Source organism: Branchiostoma lanceolatum, chromosome 9, assembly GCF_035083965.1.
Source record: "Branchiostoma lanceolatum isolate klBraLanc5 chromosome 9, klBraLanc5.hap2, whole genome shotgun sequence".
Taxonomy (NCBI): Eukaryota; Metazoa; Chordata; class Leptocardii; order Amphioxiformes; family Branchiostomatidae; genus Branchiostoma; species Branchiostoma lanceolatum.
Window position 1 is genome coordinate 9,029,452 of NC_089730.1, and position 24,019 is coordinate 9,053,470.

The 24,019-nt window shown below is 41.5% G+C and overlaps 2 protein-coding genes across 2 annotated transcripts; both read left to right on the forward strand.

The window, feature by feature from the left end:
• Nucleotides 1–240: 240 nt before the first annotated feature.
• On the forward strand, nt 241–4,995 carry LOC136441788 (iron-sulfur cluster transfer protein NUBPL-like). Its single transcript, XM_066438266.1, has 11 exons — nt 241–380; nt 1,173–1,323; nt 1,463–1,497; nt 1,810–1,900; nt 2,196–2,235; nt 2,426–2,516; nt 3,097–3,190; nt 3,356–3,441; nt 3,798–3,918; nt 4,241–4,323; nt 4,761–4,995. Exons 1-11 carry the CDS (start codon nt 273–275, stop codon nt 4,842–4,844), a joined length of 984 nt encoding a protein of 327 aa, XP_066294363.1. The 5' UTR covers nt 241–272; the 3' UTR covers nt 4,845–4,995.
• Nucleotides 4,996–5,110: 115 nt separating this feature from the next.
• LOC136441787 (uncharacterized) lies at nt 5,111–9,963 on the forward strand. The gene is made up of 5 exons (XM_066438265.1): nt 5,111–6,269; nt 6,473–6,610; nt 6,827–7,221; nt 7,807–8,034; nt 8,282–9,963. Exons 1-5 carry the CDS (start codon nt 6,010–6,012, stop codon nt 9,466–9,468), a joined length of 2,208 nt encoding a protein of 735 aa, XP_066294362.1. The 5' UTR covers nt 5,111–6,009; the 3' UTR covers nt 9,469–9,963.
• Nucleotides 9,964–24,019: the final 14,056 nt, after the last annotated feature.

The window sequence follows — 24,019 nt, forward strand, 5'->3', positions numbered from 1 at the left end:
GCAACAGGGGGCTCACATTTATCCAGGCATACACACCTTCATAAAACAGACATAAACAAATATTACCAACACTCACATCAAAGGAGTTTTATTCTATAGGAATATATGATTTAATATTTTTGCAAAAGTGTTATTTCAGGTATTTTCATGGATTTATCATGAAAAGAAAAAGTAATATTTCATAACAAAACTGACCCCCCTGGATAGGTATCTAGCGCGTCCAGGTTCTCTCGCGTAATCTCGCGGAGTATCCCGAGAACTGCAAAACCAAAATGGCGGCGATCTTCAGAAAATGGACAGTCGGTTCCGTCCTGAAAAGTGCAGAAAAACATCGTCTGCCGTGGTTTGGGTTAACGTTTTCAACCCACGAGAACCCGCTGGTACGTATTGCTATCATAAAGAAACCTAGGATAATGTTTGTCGTTTGGAACAAAAGATAACGTGCATGTGCATGCTGCGTCGTCTGCTACTTGGCTCAATCAAATCACATGCAGCTCCAAGCCAAGCAATCACTTTTAAAATATCGATCAGATTTCTCACAGAAACTAATTTTGTGCTCCCTACCAGGGCTGCCCTACCAGGATTTTAGAATTCTAACCACGAACTGCATGATCACAGCGCGAACCAATTGTGCAAAATAAAACTTAGAGTGCATATTACTTTCCCTTGTTAATGTTAGCCACTCAAATATAAAATGACAACCCTACAATAAGAAGGGAAGCACAGTGTTATAATTTGGTGTCATTACACTTGTTGATTAAAATTAAGGGACTACATGGAAACTAATTCTTGAAAACTTGAGTTTGCTTTACTGCAACACATTGTACACACTATTAGTTTGTGATGTAGTATAAAAAATACTATAATGGAAATTTTTGTGGGATTTGTGGGAATTCTAGGGTCAGCCCCGGCTTGGACATGTTGCAAGGGTTTGCATTCGTCATTTAGGATGGTGATGTAAGCCGTCAGTCCCATGGATGAGGAAACTTCAGACGTCAGTCTCAGGTGTCAGAGCTCTGCACGTTAAAGAACCCAACATTGCACTACTAGCTACTTCAAAACCATCATGCTACACCTCCATTGAGAAAGACAAAAGAATAAGATGATGCAATTGTAATGTGAAAATACTAGACAGTAGTTTTATAACATTAACATGTTAGCACTTTTTCCAGGGTATTCCTGCTGCAGGTGCACCAGGACAGGACAATCACAGACAGAGGCTGATGGAACGAGGTTTACCCAAGAAACTCCCCATCGCTGGCGTGAACCAGGTCATTGTGGTGGCTTCTGGGAAGGGTGGGGTGGGGAAGTCAACAACTGCAGGTGAGAAATGACTTCTGTATGACGTTTCCCAAAATTCCATTGAATTTTTCTGCAATTTCAGATCGCATGTGTCCAATAGAATGCCATAATGTTTTGTCCTAGCAAGAAGTCAAAATTATCTGTTTGCTTTTTCTTTCAGTGAATTTAGCTTTGGCAATTGCAACAAATGACAAGGTAATGTATGAGTTTCCTATAACATTATGCAATGTTGATTGATGTAACTATCGCATATTTGCTATTGTCAGTGCCTAATCTGTAAAAATATGCCTTGTAGAGTAATTTTCCCCTCTTGTAGTTCTTTAAACAGATAGCAATGTTCGACCATAACTTTGATCATTGCAATATTTGTCCTTAAATGATATACCGTATCCATATTATCTTTGTAAAGTAGTATCTGCACAGTTTTTAAATTGTATTGCTAACAGAATCTATTTACCGAAATTCTTAGCAGTATAATTTTTGAATGTATGTTACTGTTGTTTGCAGAGTAAATCTGTGGGGTTGTTAGATGCTGATGTCTATGGACCCTCCATCCCTCGCATGATGAACCTAGCCGGGGAGCCAGAACTTAACAAACGTGAGAGTCTTCCTCAACAAGTTTCTCATTTGTCATTGCTACTTATATATATGTGACAATACCATTGCCATTTTGGATTTTTATTACTAGTAGTATGGATCCTTGTTAATGCCTTTTATTTTGATTGTTGACATTGCTTTTGTCATTTGTACTTTGCTATTGAGGTAATCTTCATATCAAATCTCATAGCTAATATACCTATAATATAGCTAATATACCTATAATATCGTATTAGGTTCTTCATCATACATGTATACAGTATGTTACTGAGAACACCTTTTCTAATTCTTTACAGAAAATCTGATGAAACCGCTTGTCAACTTTGGGATATCCTGGTAAGTCTTATATATGTTGAAATTTTCCAATTTTGTTTCCTTAAAGTGGGATGTAAGGGAATGAATTATAACTCCTCAGTGGTACTCCTTCAATGCACAAATTATTGTAGTATTATACTTTATTGAAAGGAAAGATATATGTGTTATGAAACCCCATAACTGCACAAACGTTTAACTTTAACTTTCCCAGCATGTCCATGGGTTTCCTGGTTGATGAGAAGTCCCCCCTGGTGTGGAGAGGACTGATGGTCATGTCTGCTGTGCAGAAACTTCTCAGACAGGTCAGGTCAAACTCTACTGCAATGTTTTTGTTGGTTAGGCTACACCAAGTAATTTTTATGGATGACGTCCGCGCGCGCATTGATTTTGGTCTGTTCCCAGAAAAAAACAAGAAATTCTGCTTCCTGTAACTATGATCAAAGAGTTACCACAGTGCTGCAAATCGAAAGAAACAGGACAGGACAACAACTGCTGTTCAACTTCAACTGATTTATTCAAATTATTGCTTTTTCATGATGAATAAAAGAATTGTTAGTTGTTACACTGTGTTCTCTCATTCAATTTGTGTCCTAACATGTGTCGTCGACTATTATATTTCAAATCTAGGCATCTTGTTTTTTTCGGCCCTTCTTGTTGTTTTTTTGCGCTCTCGCATTAGATTTAGGGTCTCCAAAGGACGTCATCCATAAAAATTACTTGGTGTAGCCTTAGAAGAAAAACTATGTTACCTATAGCATGTAAAGGCTGTATGATGGCATTGTGACCAACTAGAGATTGCCCTAGGTTCACAAAATGCAATGATGTAATTATTGTGTAATAAGAAGTAAATGTAAAATGACCTATCATGTTCTTTCTTGACAGGTGGCCTGGGGGCCTCTGGATTACCTGATTGTTGACATGCCACCTGGAACTGGGGACACTCAGCTGTCTATATCACAGAACATCCCCATTGATGGTGCATAAATTTGCATGTTTTGTACAAGAGCTGAAGCACTTGGTCAATACACCTGATGTTTTTATTTGTTTCTTCTGTATTTTCATATAGCTTAACACTGCATTTCATTGAAAGTTTATATTCCATTTTCATTTAGATTTGCTATTTTTTCTTCTTCATTTGCAGGTGCTATAATAGTGTCTACTCCCCAGGACATTGCCTTACTAGATGCTAGAAAAGGAGCAGAAATGTTTAGAAAAGTTGATGTTCCAGTAAGTGTCTATCTCCAACAGTTTTCATGTTAGTCTTCACTCAGCAGAAAGTTTTAACTCAAATAGATGAAATATTTTACATTATATAGATTACATGTTTTCTTCATAATATACCTTTTTTTTCAGATCATAGAAGTTTATACAATCATTAAATGTGAAATATTATAAACCTCTGACATTACTACAGTACTTTTTCTCTTCTTTGGTACTTGATCAGTCTAGACTCTAAGCCACTTTCCCAATCTACACTAGCAAAGAAAACAGTTATACGATACTGGAAGTGTTATCTGTTTAGATAGATCAAATAGTTGTTCTTTGGTAAACATGTTAACAATAATCCTTCCTTGTCTCTACAGGTACTAGGCCTTGTACAGAACATGAGTGTGTTTCAGTGTCCAAAGTGTGGCCACCAGACACACATATTTGGGCAGGATGGAGCCAAGAAAGTAGCTGAAGAAATGGAACTTCAAGTGATAGGTAACTGTCTTCCATTTTTCTAAGTCAGTTAAACCACTACATGTTGTACATGCGCAGCGTGTGTCTTAAACCCATTGTATAGCTACAATTTACCCTAAAATGATGGCATGTGTCACCCTGGCTAGCAACCAGGTAGTAGCGCCACCTTGTGAAGTTTGATTGAACTACAGCTGCTAGTGGCATCCTATACTGGGTGCTGTTGAACCCTTTGTTTATACACTACAAGAAGGTATGAATATAACCTCCTTGGTCTATATAGCTGTGAATGCTTTTCCCATTATGACATACGTGGATAGATAAGAGTTTTTGATTCCTGTTGCAGGTGACATACCCCTTCACATCAGTATAAGAAAAACATCAGACAGTGGACAGCCTGTCACAGTGTCACAACCAGACAGTGTTCAGGTCAGCTTACTACTAGTAAATACCTCACTGTTGTTACCTTCACCAAGAAGGTTATGTTTTTGGTAGCATTTGTGGATTAACACCATAACCCAAGAAGGCCTGGATGGATTATTTTGACATCTGCTTAGTCGGTAGGGCTTGGTGAGATCTAGAAATGATTAGATTTGGGGCTCCCTAGCGGTATGTTACATTACTGCAGCCGAACTTCCGGTTTTGATACCTTGTTTGTAATCTTCTTCAACATCACTACCTTGTTTTTCTATTTATTCACTTGTTTATTCTCACACAGTGAACCTAATCAAAAGCAGAATAGTTTAGATATTTTCGCCTCTATTCACTATCAAGAAAGTAAAAGTAAGTGTTTTGCATATGTTTATCTACATGGGTCTAGCAATTCTGTATCTGCTGCTAAAATGATCTTTCTTTTTCCTTTTCAGGCCCAAGCATACAGATCACTAGCAAAAGAAGTAGTAGCAAGACTACCACCACATGAGGACCCTCTGCCAGAAAGAAAACAATAGAATTCTAACTATGTAGAATTTCCCTGATTATGATATGGTCAAATGTATTGTTGTACACACAATTTAGAATTTAGGTTCTTTGATGACTATCATTGTAATGATCTATCATTATTATTGTGAATATGATTACAATATAATAACAATCAAAGAATGCTCCCGTCTTGGGTAATGGTGTTGTTGTTGTTAAAGGGTCGTTGACCCCTGCCTTTAATTAATTAGCCAATAAAAGGCTTGCCAGCAACAAAAGAATCCTACAAAATTTTAGCAGTAGTCTTCACGAACGTTTTAATCGTCCTAAGCAAAAGGCACAAAGAATAATCTGGGAGGTAACAGTTCCAAAATATCTTTAACTTACTTGTAGGCAATGGTTGTCAGAAATGTTTGGTGTTCTACAAAGTAACAAAGAGCACATCATAGCACTGGCAGTTACTTTAATTTGATTTTCCAAACAAGCATTTGGAAACAGTCCAAGGTAAACTTACACAGTGCAAACAATGTCAGGCTAATCCTGTTGCGGGGCGATGCGGTAGCAATGTGGTTACTACACTGTTTTGTTGGACGGTGATTTGTTTTGGGTCGGGGGTAATCACTTAAAGATTTAACTTTGTTAGGGGCTGTTCACTTGGTATTGGTGCTGATGCGGACAGAAGATTTAGTTTGTGTCTGGTTTACTACTGCAGAAAAAAATTGTTGTACGAGATATATCAATTTAGAAGAGAAAATTTGTTTTTCCATCGTCCAATCCCATTGTTGCAGTTATTGTTGCTTCCCTTGTCCCTGAAAAGGGCCACAATGAAAAAGTGTGTTTTGACGGATGGCGTGTTTGTCAGATTGTCGTGGCAACACTTGGCTATGACGCTACCTTATACTTAAGATATTACCAAGCTCCGCTTAAGGGCGAAGTTTCAGAAAGTTGTATGCACCGTGTAATGCGTCTTGTGGCACGTCGTTTTGAGGGAATTGGTGGCAGTTACGGGGCTTCAAGTTCAAAGCCGACGTCATCTTCCAAGGACCGTTACGAGCTTTTGTTTAACGGGGAGGTTCAGGAGGTATACGCGCTCCGACCGTTACATGTACAGTTACATATGTTCGTGTTCTGAAAGGTTCCTGAATTGCCAGCAGTTGAATCCATTTCTGTGACCCAATCGCATTACACCAGTCCGACATGGGTTGCCTTGCCGCCTGCCTGTGGCCACTGGTGACGGGAGACAGCAGACGGTCCCAACAGGACGGCAGGATCTCGACAATCCTTCTCCTGGTCAACATCGTGGCGTTTGCGGCGGTCCTGTCGACGTCCAGTGCGCTGGCGCCCGCCGGGACGGTCTTCCCGGTCACGACACAGACCGTGAGGATCGTGCTGATTCTGTGTGTGGGACCGGGGCTGATAGCCATGATGTCGTTCTTCTGTTGTTACAAAAACTACAGGTAGGTTATCTTTTCTTTTATGGTAGGTAAACGTTATGCTAGTGCATGTAGTATATTCTGGCCTACATACGCGCCAAGAGTGTCGCATATCTGTAGAAATTACTGTATGCAGTCGACGGTTTAGGCTGGAATTACTTTTGCAACATTTTTTGTATTCCTGTTATTCACGTTGTTCATTGATGATTACATTAAATGTATTTTAGGGTGTTCTATGGAATAACGACGCATGGAGATACGACATCCCTGGTCGGACCGACGTCACCCACGGCACTGTCCTCCAAACTCACCGTGCTGGGCATATTTGCCTTCGGTGCTGGCACTATTCTCATGGACATATTCAGGTATTATAGGTCATAAAACTGTACGTCTGTCTCGTTAATGGTGACAGTGGATTTGATAGCTAAGTGTGTTCAGTGTAGTTCTTTTGTTATGCATGACAGTTCATGATCAAGGAAAACGTGTATATACACCAAATAATAAACAAAGGAATTATTGCCCCACAAATAAAAGGTTTGGCGCAATGACGAATTTTTAATCGGTCTTTCTTCACCCTATAGCGTCAACGCCATCGCGCAGTGCTTAGACGCTACACCGACGTTCGACAGTGACGTCGTGAACCTCGTCTTCCACGTGCTGAAGCTGCTGTTCGTCCTCTGTCAGATGGGTTTCCTCAGGAAGTTCTCCGACGCGACCTTCCACAGCGCGCCGCTGTTCCGCTACCTGTTCTTCTTCGTACTGGCAGGCGACATCTCCATCTGGGTCCACACGCTGGTAGCTAACACGGTCACCCAGGGCGGCGGTATGAACAACGTTACGCACAATAATAATGGCACCATGAATGGCACCGGCCATGGCAACACTACAATCCACGCCACAGAGTGCACACAAAGGACGACCTACCAGCACCGACTGTTGACAGACGTTGAGCCCTATTTGTATCCATTCACACTCGGTTAGTGAGATTGATTATTTGAACTTTCTCTCTCCCACCGGGTGTAATGTGTTTGCACTTAATAATGCGGTAATGATCGGGGCCAGTACGTGCCTGTAGTCATCAAGGGAATGTGCAGCTGTTTTGGAATCATTCCAATCTTACTTCTATTATTGACCCAGTACAGTGCAGTGCGCTCTAGGCAATCTGTATATACGTAATAATCCGTATGTAACATACTATATACATATAGAATACGTAAATACATGACAGAATATAAGTTTACTTTTATTACACTATAGCTACTAGTATTCGATGTCTAGACTGCCATATCCCCCCCATAAAAAAGTAGTCGCATATTAGAGCACTTCTGTAAGTACGTGACAGAATACAAGTCTACAACTAATATGCTGTCGGTATCTTATGTCTAGACTGCCATATCTCGGTCTCCGTATAAAAAGGTAGTCACATAATAGAACATTTCCGAACGTATCTAGATATGACTTAATGTTCAAGACCATATGCAAGTACATGTATACAATATCATTCCTTAGGACGACTATAAGATTTGACACACAGTTTTCTTTGTCACTTTGTGCATGACAGAATACGCCCTGCTGGCGTCCGGTATCCTGTACGGTATGTGGGCCAACATGCGGGTGTTGGAGGACATGGGAGGGGGGCAGAGCGTGGAGCTGCGAGAGGTCAGGGACAAGGTGTCCATGGACCGAGGCACCACGGGACGACCGTCTGAGAATGAGGTACACGGAGGACAGAGACAGCACGAGGAACATGTGGAGGAGGAGGAGGGAAGGTACCAGGAACTCCCATCAGGTAATTTGATTTAAAGATTTTTTTTTTCTTTAACCTGATTCCTCCATCCCATGTCTCTCGTTCTTACTTCTCCTTTAATAGATGGCTAGCCCTTAGGCGCCACTTAAAGTTAGGAAGGATAGAATCCAACCTCCGTGATAGTTTGATTAAGTATTGGTCTTTGATCACTAAAGTTACAAAGCTTTACGCGTCATCATTAAGTGCAGAATTCCGCAAGCTAATTCCTGCTTTTCGTGTTCGTCCCTAGCAAGTGTCGGCCCACCGCGAGCACACTCTACTCCGTTAACTGAGGAAGACCATCCGAATGTACGTCCCGGGGCTACCCTAGGCACCTTCCGTCCACAACTCCCAGCTACCGTGCGACACCAGCCTCAAGGAATGGGAATATCTAACATCGACGCCGGTCCTTCATACCTTGCTTACGACAACATCGCTGTTGACATCGACGAGTTGATGGAGTCTTCAGTGGACGGAGACAATGACGTCACCGTGATTGAACCCGAGAAGGATGAGGGTAGCCACTCCAGGCCGATGTCACCAACTGTCGTCATCGTCGAGGAATCCGGCCGGGCCACCTCTCCACGAATGGGGATGGGAGAGCGAACCATAAGTTTTGCCTCAAATGTGGCCGAGGCGCCGTCCACGTTGGCTGCGCGCAGCCCCCCTCCCTCCTTGTACCGGAGCCGGGCGTCCCTTGTCTCCCAGCAGGGTGGGACGGGGAAGGAACCGGGCGGCTGTACGTGCTTTATGGCCGGGTTCCTCATCTCGGCTCTCCTGTTAGTCCTGGCCATACTGTTGAAGGATCAGCTCAACTACGACCGGTACATCATCGCGTACTTCGTGGTGAAGATCTTCGTGAGCCTGTCAATGGTAGCTGCGTGTTGGCTGGGATTCCAGACTATGGAACGGTACGAGTTCGTCTGGGCCGGCTACGGAGAGAACGACGCGCTCCTGGTCGTAGCGACGATCGGCTTCTTCGTCTACGACTACTTCGGGTTCGCGTCGGCCTTTGCCGGGTGGTACGAAGGCAACGGCGATGATTACCGACGAGTCATCGCCCCACTTCTCTTCTTTGACGTGGCCGTGAACATGATCCAAGTGTGGTTGCAAGTGACTCTGTTGATCACAGCTATTAGAAGGAGGCCTGTCTTCCAGAGTTTGGAGTCCTCCGGCGTCTTCAAGTTCCAAGTCTGGACCTATCTCATCATCACTAACGCTTGCCTGTGGGTCCTGAACAGCTTCATAGACCTGAAAGACTCAGAGACCACCCCGGTACAGCACGGGTACTACGGAGAAGTCCAGTGGTACCAGGTGACGCGGTTTGTCGCTCCGCTGTGTATTTTCTTCAGGTTCATGTCCGCCCTGTCGTCGTGGGAGATCTACTCGACGTACCGCGGCCAGGCGGCACAGTCAACCCGGTATTCTGAGGCCTAGCCGGCAACGTTGCCGGAAGATGCCAAGGGCAATGGCATGGGATTTGCTGAGTGGAATATTTTTTTGCTGTAAACGACGCCGTCAACAAAACGCACATTTGCAAATGCTGGCTGTAAACTTGATCATGATACACCAAAAATAAAGACTGACTTTTATTGAACACATTGCTTCACCAGAACAATATTGCTAATGCAATGTGTACATTGCCATTGGTTATCCTTTCACCAGTGTGTCTCTCTTCAAGTTAAACTCTTCAGCTGATAGACAACGCATATCTGTGGAACAGATCATTGTGGATTCGTTGACTGATACTACAGAAGGCTTTAGAATTACCGTGGTGTTCTTGTTTTGGTGTTTTTTTAGACCGTTCTCGGAAAAGCTTCAGTTGGCCCATGTAAATGATGTACTTTGAGCAGCAGTAATATATCTTATACACTGTTAGATTTCAATTTGTGAAACGTTCCGTCTGATTAGTTATAAATGTCATCTCTCAGACTTTTTGATACTGACTGAGACATTTTGCATCCGCTTTTGACAACTTAAAGAAATGCTTTGACTGTTTGCTTTGTTCGCTCTGTTGCACCAGAATACATTGATGTCAAAATACGAATGTGTGCTGTTCTTTATGACTTACCAGTAAAGCATAATCCTTTGTCAAGCTACGTAACCTGAAACAATTTGGACTAGAAAAGTATCTATGTAATATTGTGTTTATTTCAAATTAGAATTAATTGGCTTTTCTTATGAGAGAGAGTGGAAAGCCAGCAGTATTCCATAATGAAGACGACGCCAAGTTTCTTTTATACTTATATAAAGCATTTTATTATGATGCAATTTATGTGAAAGTATGCGATATTCTTTATGTGCAGCCACGCATATAATCATCCCCGTACCTCTATGGACTTTCATCTTCTCACTCCACACTTCGCGGCAGACAGCTCATATCGACCGCTTCTCCGTCTCATTTACTTTCCATCCGCCACACTTTGTATCTGCTATCACACCGCGGCGCGTACACTCATTAAGGCGCCAGGAACAGGTGGTCTGGCGGGACGAGGTTCAATTTTCCAGCCGAGGTGGGACAGGCAGGTCGATGTTAGAGCCGGAAACAATCACCTCCCTCAGGCCAACAACGTTAACACTCACCGGCATCGACAAGCTCGCCTCATAGCTGATGAAGTCTGTTACATGCATGGGAGAGCTTACGTTGGCACGATATCATCAACACATTAGCTGAAGTATATCTGTTTTCTATTAGTTTGGGGAACGAATAGAAAGCACTTGTCACACATAGCCTTCCAAGCCGTGGTTGGGAGAATATTTTACGGAGGTATCAGATCTTCGATTTCTGGCCGTGTCGTTATTTTTCATTCAAAGGTGAACCTTAAACAGACAAACGAGCTTAAGTCGTGAGAAAGGTCATCTGTGGTCGGAAGTTGCCATGGAAACGACTGACTGTCCGTAATAAGAGGCTAAACTTGCGTCTGAGACATGAAAGGGCATTTCTTGTGTTTAGTACTGCGTGCAGCATGGGTACACGTATTTCTGATTTTATAGCGGGAATTCAATTAAGTCGCTTTCAATTTCAAGGGGAGAAGACGAAAGTAGTTATGAGACCATTAAACAAAGTTCCTATACACGCAGACTGTCTTCTTGGTAGACTTGGTTAACAAAATCGACATTCAACGTTATTTATTACAAGGGACACATAAAAACTGACATGAACATTCACTCCTGTTAAGTAATTGGACAGAGAACGTTTATATAGGCTAAGTGGAATGAAGTCCATATCTTTTAATGTAGAAACTTAAAAGTTTTTACATAAAATATCTCGTGCACATTCTAGTATCAGTAGCAATCTCGTTTGTTATTTAGAGGGTGACCTTCCTATCTTCCTAAGCATCTTCATGTTGTCCTAGACGCCAGCTCTACTAGAAACATAAACATTAAGTGTTAGCAGTTAAAAAGGAGTAGGTATCTTTCTTTAATCTCACGCTGTAAATGGTCTGAGATTTTGAGTGACTTACTATGAAGGTAGACAGAGCTTACACAAGATAGCCCATTAGGTACACGCTGATGTTATCATGACCGTTTAACGGTAGGTTGGAGTTTGAACTGTACTGATCAAATGTGTTCAACGTGCTTGCATACATTTAGAAGAAACTTTAGTACCCAAAATTTAACCAAGTATAACCAAAACTCAAATCAGTAACTGCGTGTCTATTATACGCCAATCAGTTGTCTTATTTTAAAGTTTTTATTTCATATCCAACGCTTATTACAAAATCTTATCATTTAAAAACATTGCAGTACTTTGATTGGTCTCCAAACGATTGCAGACGAGCATAGGCATTCGCAAACACTGAACAGTTGATATGCAGTAGTCATGAATGAGCCTACTGAGACACAGACAAGATCTAGGATGTATTCAAGGAACGGCACACTGGGACTATCAGTTAACGGTCTGACTGTTTGATGTATGCGTTGAAAATCTCGGAGCAATTTGCCGTCCCAGAAATTCCTGTACTAAGACTGTCAACTTCGAATGACCCAAAGGCACGGACGCATTAAGACTCGGGATAGTCATCATGTAAAGTGACCATCGACACGCCGAACGGTCTGTATCGGTCCGAAGAGTGATGACCAGGCGGTTCACACGCGCTGGACGCCCCGGTTCTGGAAAACGCATCGACGCCTAGATGTTTTACTCTTCGACGAACGTCATGCAAAAGTTGGTTCTCTGAGGTAATGTTATCATATTGTGTGGTCAATGTTTGAAATGTTCTTTAGTACCCTTGTGCGTTCACCAAATGGTATTGTTTAGCAAATTGTGATTGTGACCGTTGTAATATACGTATCACTTTTCTCATTGTGCTTATTGCTATGTAGAAGACGAACAAGCCTACACCCAACTAGTAGCGTATGTACCCCGACCTGTAGCGTATGTACCCCGACTTGTAGCGTATGTACACCGACCTGTAGCGTATGTACACCGACCTGTAGCGTATGTACCCCGACTTGTAGCGTATGTACACCGACCTGTAGCGTATGTACCCCGACCTGTAGCGTATGTACCCCGACTTGTAGCGTATGTACACCGACCTGTAGCGTATGTACCCCGACCTGTAGCGTATGTACCCCGACTTGTAGCGTATGTACCCCGACCAGTAGCGTATGTACCCCGACTTGTAGCGTATGTACCCCGACCTGTAGCTTGTAACGTATGTAGCCCGACCTGTAGCGTATGTACCCCGACTTGTAGCGTATGTTCCCCGACCTGTAGCGTATGTACCCCGACTTGTAGCGTATGTACCCCGACTTGTAGCGTATGTACCCTGACTTGTAGCGTATGTACTCTGATCTGTAGCGTATGTACCCCGACCTGTAGCGTATGTACCCCGACTTGTAGCGTATGTACCCCGACCTGTAGCGTATGTATCCCGACTTGTAGCATATGTACCCCGACTTGTAGCGTATGTACCCCGACCTGTAGCGTATGTTCTTCGACTTGTAGCGTATGTACACCGACCTGTAGCGTACCCCGACTTGTAGCGTATGTACCCCGACTTGTAGCGTATGTACCCCGACTTGTACTAGCCATCGTTATACATGAACATACTGTATTTGCCAAATGTAGTGGGTCTAACGTTAACGTTGCGTATGATTTGCTGAATCTAACAGTGTTCCATTTTACAATGGACACGCGTGAAAAACGTTCAAGAAAACATCATATTTCATTAAGGCGACATGAGATGTCCATTGCTCTGATGAAAAGGTAAGGGTATTTACTCCTAAGCATCTTAGCATCGACGCGTGGTTGATTGATACGGGAGTCCCAAAGGGCGAAATTCTTATCACATAAAAACACTCTCCTCCATTCTTTTGATTTGTAGATTCAGTACATTTATTTTCATTCATGGGCAGCGAATGATACTTACGACTATAGCTTATCTAAAGATCAAAAGTGATCTTTAGTACTTTCTAATGACATATTGATAATTGGCTATCACCTAGAATCTTCGTCAAAATAATAATTGCATCTACAAATCAAAACATATACCAAACTTCAAACTTCTCAGTACATGTTCATCTATATCGATCTGGCAGATGATGGTTTCCATTAACATCTAACACTCCAGAGCATGCGCAAACGAGACGTCTTTCAATATGCGCCGTTTTGCCAGGTGGAACCACAACAGAGGAAAGGGCCTTGGCTCTGTTTCCATGAATTATAAGAGCGATAAAAGCATCAAACGTTAAAACTGGCAGTTTTAGTATACTTGAACATATATATATATATATATATATATATATATATATATATATATATTTACCCCCAAGTTGACAACGCTGAAGTGTTCGACCCAGTTACGCCAATCTCGTTTGTAGAATTTTTTGTTGATTTCTTGTTTCTTTTCGCACTTTTCTGTTGTAATTATCCGTACTTTGTTTATCTATTCATTGATTATTTTCAGCATCTCTATATGTACTTTAATTACTTTGTCCTCAGAGTAGAGAGCCCGAAACGAGCGAAGAAAGACAAATACAAAACAAGACTCAACATTTTTTTTATTTCATTAAGAAATAAGATTGGCCTGACCTCAAATCTTACTTAAATGACAAATCTGACCGTATTCAACTGGCAAAGGAAGTTTTCATGAAAACTCTTTTTGCCAGTTGGATACGGTCTTTGCCACCATTAGATCTGCTTGGAGATTATGACAAGGCAACCATTACATACCCCCATCTACAGACAGCAGTCAGGCATAACGTTACTTCCATGTTCGTAATTATTAATGTTGTAGCAACTAATTAAGGTCACCACCTTCGGGCTGGTCCAATAGATCCACTGCAAAGATGAAGCGGTAAGGTACAGTAATTACTACGACGGGTGTAAATCACTGATAGGATTTTTAATCAGCAAAATAATTACATTTCGCAGATCGATCGAAGGGAAACAATGAAAATGTACCAAATGAGTGTTGAGAGCTAGATCATAGAGAACAGTTCGGGCACTTGCTTGGATTAGCGTTGTACTGGTTAATGTGTATTGGAAAATTGGTTCTTTTACTACTGATAAAAAATGACCTCGAATCAGTTTAATTAGCCCACTATGTGTAAACTTCGCATCAGTGACCACTCCCTACACATAGAATCTGGCAGGCAAAACCGTATCCCTCCTAATAATTATAATAGAACATGTCAATTCTGTGACAATTTATATGTTGAGAATGAAATCCACTTTTTACTTGATTGTTCCTTATATAAAGATGAGCGGCAATCGTTGTTTAAGATAATAGAATTAGACAAGAAATGTACAAAAATGTCATAGCAGGACACTTTTATATACCTTATGTCATGTAAGAACGAACAATAATGGACAAAGTATGTAGTCATATCTCCAAATGTTTCAGAAAGAGAGAAGAAACTAATAGGTGATCATCATTTAGTATAGCAATAGCCCACAGTTTGCATGTTTTTTTAGTTTTTAATGTTAGTGTAGCATTTAATCAAATTATGTTTTGCATTATGTTTCTTACAGGCCATATGTGGTCTTCTGTGCATTTAGCCCTTTTGGGCAGGAATATACAATAAAGACTATTATTATTATAAAGAGCTATTCTTCCGCCGGTCGTCCGCTGGTCGTCATAAAGAAGGCAGACTATATTTACGGTATTTACAGGCTCATTGTAAAGGGGGAATTCCCCTAGCTCTTTTCGACAAGCACAATGAACAGTGGACCACGGTTTAACGTCCCGTCAAAATGTTTTAACGACTGCGTCCCTTTCCAGTATCGTGCATGTATGTGTTATATGTGGGATGAGTGACAACAGCTGGGATTCGAACTCACGACCTCCTGGTGCAAAGACAGAGTCACTAGCTACTGGACTACGCACGCCAAACCTGAAATGATAATCTGCAATTTTCTAGGAAGCTGGCGAGGCTGTACTTAAGATGATTGCCTTCATTATAAAAACACTCATGGCAAAGCAATTCACCTTTCCTTAATTTATTGGCAGAATAATTAAGTGGCCCATTCACAGGTTCCCCGCTTTCGTATAGAGCTGTAACGTGACTACATGCTGTAAGTCTTTTTTATGTCTATAAACTTACTCACATGATCAGTACCGTGCAGTTACTACGGGTTTGTATTGATAAACCAAATTCATATTTGACGTAATGTTAACCCTGGCGATGCCATTTCAAGCTAATGATGTCTCTACGTAAATCACCCAAGACAACTGCATTACGGAACGATGAGCCTCTAGATTCCAACCACACACTTTACGACGTATTCCCTGAACTGCTAGTAATTGAACTACCTTTATGGCCTGGTTGTGGGTCAGTGTGTATGCGCATGAGCGGGGAAGGGGGTACGTAACATGAGGTGTGAGAAAAGGTCTATTAGACATTGTGAGTCAATGATTTTTGTCATGATTTATGAAAATGATTTCAAAATCGATGTTTGATATCATTCTATTCACACGTTCAAAACATCAAAAGATTTGATTGACAGACCGATCTGCTTCCTTGCTGTTTTTGATGATCAGTATATTCTGATGTGTTAGATTTGAGTGTTTGTAACAAATGATCGATTTACATACACAGGGCTGTAGACATCGATTGATTCAAACACTCCACTTTTTCAATCACTCCAATCACTTTCATACCCACCCCATTTGATAGCCTCAAGACATCCGCGAACCACAAAACCGTCATCTGATGCTCTAGGAATCTACTGCAACAGTAACGTCCTGATACTAAACAGTACACAGCCTTAAAACAGTAACTTAAAAGTTTCCCTTTTCTAGGAGCCGACAACGAACCCACCTGATGTGTAACTAACTTCGTTATCCAGCCACCAATTAAGTAGTGCCAATAACCTGTTATCAACGACCATCACAGAACATAACATCATAGAGCTTTCATAGGAGAAGACTTGTTCAACTCATCGCCAACTCCGCAAGATGATTTGACCTGATCAGCGAGTGCTTATGATGTCAATGAAAAATATGGGTAAGTTGATTTTGAAGATAAATTTCTACAGTTGATATAGAAAGAAATGTGTCTTTGCTAAAATGTTTAATAGAGGTTATAAAGGAGGTTATAAAAGTTGAACAGTTTCCTCTGGGACGAACTGTTACAACAAGTTTTCCCCAAGGAAACTACAGTGGTAGTTTTTACTGCACACAGCAAGCATCTAATGAAGTTGTATGTCCGTGCGATGTACATATATGTCAAAGCTGTTTAGGCGGGCACTCTAATTTTCCATTTAAACCTGGCGTACTGTACTACCATAAAATGTGCCGAACAGTACGCATCACCACACCCATTACATAGAATTTTATATATCACTCCCCGTAAGCTCGTGTTCCATGTGATAAAATAATTTTTTTTCGCAGTATGTTTGCTCAATCACGACTGGGTAAAACGAGGCGTGAGGTTATGTAAGGCTGTTCCTTTTACCAAAAGGTGTTTCATAAAAATCCATACCTCCTATGCTGTCCAGTTGGGACCCCATCGACGTGTTGGTTGCGTTATTACATGGTGTGTAATACTGAGGGTAATGAGGGTCGCTTCAGCGGGATTGTTCGACCTGTTGGGGCGTCCATCATCTCCAAGAGACCGTGTCTGTGGAAGGTGCTTTCTGGTTAGTCCAGCACCTCTAGAGTCCATTCTGGTCGCCGCTAAAATTCTTACGAGACTTTCGAGACAAGTGGAGCTGTATAAATACTTTTAGTTAGGATTCTATGCCATGGGAGTGTGGTAGCGGCGCTGTTTCTGATGTCGCGGAATCTGGGATACGATTCCTCACCCGAGCGGTACTGGTTACGCTCTTCCTCTTCTTCCGTAGGGCAGAAAGACGACTCGAGCTCCAGAGATGGCGACTCCATGGATACCGAAAGTTTTGAGATCAGGTTTGATGTAGAGAATGACTGGTCGAAGTCCTGCCAAGGGCCGGCTGCGATGGCGCTGTCTGAAGGCGATGGCAACGACAGAACCCGCAGCAAACAGCATCTTCCAGAATGGAAAAAGATCACGAAAGCGATCACAAAAGCTGAAAAAGAAAAGAAGGGAAGACGGTGGTCCAGCCGTTCAGTCGGGGAAGACTTCAGGAGGAAGCTCTTCGCTGGAGGCAAGGAACTGGACTCGTGAGTAAATGGTTGCTTCATCTTCTCTTCTCTTTCATTTGTTTTCTGAAGAAAATGATACATTTTAAGATCTCATTGTAAGTTGCCTTGATTTTCTTGAGAATACTTTACGCTTTAATGGATTGTTAGGGATTTTAGCCTATCAGGGTTAGAGTTTCTGCAGATCAAAATGTCATTGCAGTACAGTCATGGAAATAGAGCGATCAAATACAACTCCCACGATATCTTTATGGTCTATCAAAATTACATAATGTTCTTCTGTTATGGCCCCTGATATCGACGTTTCATATGAACATCAAGACATCGTATCTATATGTAAATAGACAAAAGCGATTCAAGCCGTATATAGAGCATGAAGTCACGTCGATTCTGTTGTATGTGCTTGTGTGTGTGTGTTTACATATGTGTGTATGTGTGTGCGCGCGTGTGTGTGTATGTGTGAGAGTGAGAAATTGCGCGCGTGCGTGTGAAAATGCAACAATGCCCGCAACTTCATAGCTATTCCCGAGGTATGTCCACCGTAATTGAGCGAGACACACCTTAGCCACTTCGACCCTAAGCGAACAGATGGATGTATGTCAAACATAAGGTCTTGTCCTGCTTCGGCAATCACTGTATATTGATTTACCTCAACCCTTACCAGTATTAATCTCCATTGCTCCAGGTAAAAGGTGAACGCCTGCAATAAGTGATGCAGCGACTGTTTACAATCAAAGAGCCGAGTGTCCCAAATTGTACTCATTAATGTATCTCCTTCTACTGACTAGTGATACTTTTTACCTTAGTAACAAAAAAACGCATAGCTGTAGATTACTGGCCAATGCCTACATTTGATTATTATCAATTGCTCAATTCCCAGTCCATGCTGGAATATCAATTCCTGTCTATTCCCATTTGTGTACGGTGGAAAGCAATTAATTCTTACGGCGTGTTGACAAAATTACCCCAAATCCTAATGATTCGACCAGAATCTGCTTGAATTCCATTTCGCGTTTCTATGCGTTTTATTTTGACTAGACTGCGCGTTGTATGTGCGTACGTTACAAAAAGTATTTGAAATATCTGTACTGACACGACATTAGATATTAGGACCAGTTATAGATATGAATTTGTACCTATCCAGCTATTCCCTACCCAGTGGTGCAATCATTACCACATCATTTGCTATCTGATGTGAACAGAGATTGGTTCTGCAAAACAGGTTTCTGTTATTTCTTATACCTGTTCATCTTTCACGTTTTTGATAACCCCAATTGTCTACGAAGCCCCCTCTAGTCCGGTCGCTAGATGTCGCCGTTGTTTAACCCTGTGGAACAAATTACTCTACACGTGTGAATCATTCAAACAAAGGTTAACAAGATTGGCAATGGAAAAACAGACATTGCCATGGCGACGGTTGTTCTGGGTGATGTGTTAATGTAATATGTCTATGGCACTGTAAATTGTTGTGGTTCATACTGGATATCCAAAGAAGATGTCTATGGTAGCATGTGTTTTTCGGTTGTGGTTTGTGTGTTGTGTGAGTGAGTGTGTCTGTCTGTCTGTCTGTCAGGAATTTCCTAGCAATAGGTTGGAATGTAACTTCCTGCCGTGGACTTTGTCCCAAAGGGTTGGAATGTAATGCCCTGCTTTGGACTTTGCCCCAGCTGCCTGGATGACCTACTTTGACAACAAGCCAGTGTAGTACCCCAGGGGGCCTAGATGACTTACATAACAATGGAATACCAGAAGGGGCATGGATGACCCACATTCCACCATTCCAAGACCTGAGGTCATGGGGGCCACCATCCAAACATACCAGAGATTACAAATGCCTGTGGACAAATTCCTATGAAATTTCTAGAATTCCTGCAAACTGCACACAATACTATACCATTAGGCTCTAGACTACAAATGCCTCTGGACAAATTCCAATGCAATTTCTAGAATTCTTGCAAACTGTACACAAAACTATGCCATTAAGCTCGCCCCTGAGGCGTCGCCAAAAATACTAAATTATTCATCATTTTCCCTGGTCATACAACGCCAGGTTCAAGCAAATTATGATGAAATTACACTCCTTTTGCCTTGTTAGTTCTAACTGTAAGCATACTATTCTGATTTTCAAACTCAGTATATAACTACCGCCGTACGCTCTAAGCTGGTACAATCAAGCGTTTCCGTTCCTTCGAGTTTGAATTTGTCCTCAGGTACTCCATCGTGTAGTTCTGTCCATAACAACATTCTACAAGGCGGTTTGATTGGGTAGTCATCTCGCCTGATGGCGGATGTGGGATGATATCCCAGAAGAGGTTAATGACCGGTTGACAGAGTAGGACCTTCTAGGGACACACTCCAATTTAGATTTCCGCACATGAACGACATCAAGGACGTGATTCAATTCCAAACGGCAATCAAGGGGCGTCAAGGCGTAATCTTCCCGGGACGGTGGCCCTTGACTTTAAGATGGTAGTACGTATAACGTGTGATGAAAAACGCCACCATCGAGCTGAGCTTCTGATCGATATTAGAGAAAGTTATACGAAACAAATGAGAGCAACGACACAATTTTGCAATGTTAGACATGGAATTTATATTTTCAGACTGTTATAACTACGTGTTTTTGAAGTTCCTTTTTGGTTTGTTTCCTTTTGGAAAAGAAGAGAAACATGCATGTGGCGTGTAGCTACAGCGTGTCCTCATAAAACTGTGCGGACTGCATTGTAAAATCCATCGCTAGGAGGCGTTTTAATTCCGACATATTTCACGATACAAATCAATGTCCATGAAAGCGATGCAGTAATGCGGTGTGTACGTTTTTAGCCTGATTTTCTACTGGAAGACATACCTAAAGTTTGAATGTAAAATTATTTTGCTCAAGGACGAACAGGCTTGGACGAAACATGCAGTCATTTAGTAAAACGAATAGAAACAATTACAGCTGACTATTTTTGTCCTTTCTCTATCATAAAGTATCAATTTAGAAAAGTGACAGATGAACACGCTACAAATGATGGTTATCATCTTGCTTTTAAGGCAATAACTAGTGAGTATTTGTCGCAAATGTCATTCTATATGTGTATCGTTAACACATTGTCGCCATCTTGGCACAGCCGCTTGACTCTATGTCGTTTTCGTTTGAACTTAGATGCTAAAAGGAAGTAAAATGTTGTTCATTGTAAAAACAAATTGATAGGGCTAACAATACCTTGGTTTAATGCTTTGCAATTTGGTGCTAAATTTATATTCCCACTTGTGCCCCCAAAGCCTTCTATAAAAACCTATTACACCGCTATATAAAGACGGAAATACGACCTTCTGTACACCCCATGATTATGACCATAAACTGTAATGCCGCACTCAGCGAAACTGCAAACTTTCAATCTTTCGCAAAACAAGATGAAGAACGTATTTTGCAACGTTTGGCGATCAGCCCACGTTTTTGGCCAATGAGCAGGGGTCTATATTGAAGCTGAGGTGACTTTTAAAGGATTGGCGGATAGAAGGGTGTGAGCTTCCCCCGAATGTAACCTAGACACCCTCCTTATGTCAATAGATGGATTATCCCTATCCGTCTTGTTCAAGCGAGCCGCACAAGTCTGGATTGCGATTCCATTGGTTTCGAGCCGGCTGGTTTTGTTGGAGACTCCGCTAGCGTAAAGGCACCCGTACTTGGTCTTCGCTCGGGCTTGTCGCCCTGATATACCCGGTCCTGATTGATCATTAGCGGCAGGGATCTTTGGTTTACAGTAGGCGCGACACATTCTCGTGGATTGAAAGGACCACGTTCAAGCTGCATTTCTCTATGTTCTTGCGCCTAAGACGTTCGTGAGATAGGGAAGTTCTGGAAAATGCCTGTTCTGTACGGATTGGGAATGAACGTGCGGACCTTAGACCACAAGTACCCGGGACAGGAGGCGATGTCCGCCCGGGCTTGCCGACGGGAGAACCTGGAATATCTGCGGAAAAAGTTCGGCAATGACGACAACGTAAGGTACGCCGCTTTTTATGATTTTTGCAGAGCTACAAATCTTTCAGCACCACGGCTGGCGCCTCGAACCCGATCGTCTTGTGTAAACATCCTTACTACGGACATTAATCAAGTGTGAATGGACTTGTCGAGGCCGCTGTATTTTATGGTTTTCTACCACAACTCACTGTTTAACTGCTTATGTTGCACAATGTAATGCAATACAAAAAAATCATTGCGATTTTCCTGTACCCTTTTAATATCATTAGAATTGACAATCACCATTTTTATGGAATTCTTTTATATCTAGAATGCGCTAAATCCTGCCTGATATACCAGACAGTTTCGCGATTTTCCTTTGTTCGTACCCTTTCACTTTCATTTGAATTGACAATCGCAATTTTTATGGAATTCTTTCATATCTAGAATGTACTAAATCCTGAATATACCAGACAGTTACATGAGACTGGTATAAAAGACAATTGATATCCGCATCAACGCGCACGTTCTCGGTTTGCCTAGCTAGTTTCCAAACCTTTCCCACTTTGCGCTGAAGAAAATTAAGTACATAACTCTTCCATGGGTGGTAAGAATACGTTTTAACAATAGTCGAATATTTTTTTGTGTTTTCAATTTTCCGCTGTGAAGCTCGTACTAGATCTAAATATCTCGTGTTAGATTTAGACTTAATCTGCATGAGAATTCTGTAGCGGTGGTAAGAATAGAGCTATCATCATATGGCCCGTTTGAATGATAATCTGTCAAATGATACAACATGTCATCATAAAGAAAGCCGTTCCTCGACGCCACATAGAACAGATGGTTGAAACTTAAGGCATCGATCTCGGAGAGAATGTATAATGTAGCACAGATAGGCCGAATTAGGTCGGATCTTTCACGATGTAATTCTACACGCGGAAACCCCGACGTTCCTTTGCAAAGTCGTCCCATTTAATGAATCCTATTTGAGCAGCTTGACTGGGACTTTTAATGCTTTTCAAGTCAAATGATGCTTGTAACATGCAAGCTGTTTAATCCGGATCATTAATTGTCGGAGGTGTCTTTTGTTCGTGGACTTCAAGCTTCATCAAGGGGAAGATAAAGAACACACACCTGCCAAGGCCTCCGAGCAAATTGAAGACGGAGATGATGCCTGAGGAATACCAACTCACCTTGAATCACTTGAATAGACCGACAAGCAATGCTTAATCATCATATATCAGCACATGGCGTCACAAATATCTGCCAACATCTTGATGTACAATGTATGTTGTTCTCTCTGGCAGTGCTATTGTTATTCAAATCGTTTCGTACTATATCTTTTTATGCTGTACAAATTGCGGCGTGGATACGCTTTGCACAACTTCACTTCGTCGCTACTTTGTCTTGTCTATTGTTGGTTTGATGTCACCTGTATGAATATACATTAAAATATATATGTAGATATCCCGATTAGGATAATGAATCTCACCCTTACTTGATGGTTATCGGAAATATCGGTTAGATCGCCCTCGTAATGCGACACATTATCCATGAATCCCATGGCCATCAAACGTAGATACATAAACGACTTAGTGAATAAACAGATGAATAAATAAAGCTACCAGTGGACTAGATAATCCCATCAATACTGATTGGTGTGTCTCCCCAGAGAACCAACAGGAATCCCTCAGAGGTCTAAAGTAGTCACAGGAGTGTCAGAGGAAGGCTGTGGTGGTAAATACGCGTCTTAAATGTGAGGAACGTTATCTAAGTTCAAGACGTCTAAGACAAGCAATCTAAGACAGCCGGATGCAGTAATTCGGTATCGTACTGTATGAAGTACATACGTACCGTGCTAATCGGAAAGATGTATACCAGAATGGTATTTGACAAGCGGTCCAATGTTTGTGAGACAAGAATATGTGCTCACTGACTAGAGATAGAAAATGGACGTTATAAAAAGCTACCGGTTCAAGAGAGACGGTGCAAGTATTGTACAATGGATGCAGTGGAAAATAAAATACCTCTGATTTATAAAAGAAAGAAACATGATCTTGTAAGCAATCACCGCAATCTATCAGAGCTTTCACCATCTAGAAAATCTCAGAAAACTACATTTATATAAAAAATCACAAAACCCCCTTTTATAACTTTATGACTTTTATGTATAAACACGTGGACTATAAATTAGAGACTTCCTCCAAAGAAGAAGTCGTCATCCAGGAGTGTACGTAAAAAACATCAAATAGATCTATATATAGACTAGATTTTTAAACCTTTTTACGTTCTCGTATATGTATGTTTCCTTGCAATTATCCTTATGGCATGAGTTTGCGAATCAAGATTATTGCTAATATCACATTTAGAACGTAACATACAGTGTTGTGTGGTATTCGGCACCATATCAATTTTCCTGCTTATCTGATCTTCTTCTTTAGGTACCCAAAGCTTGATAAGGTATGCAAAA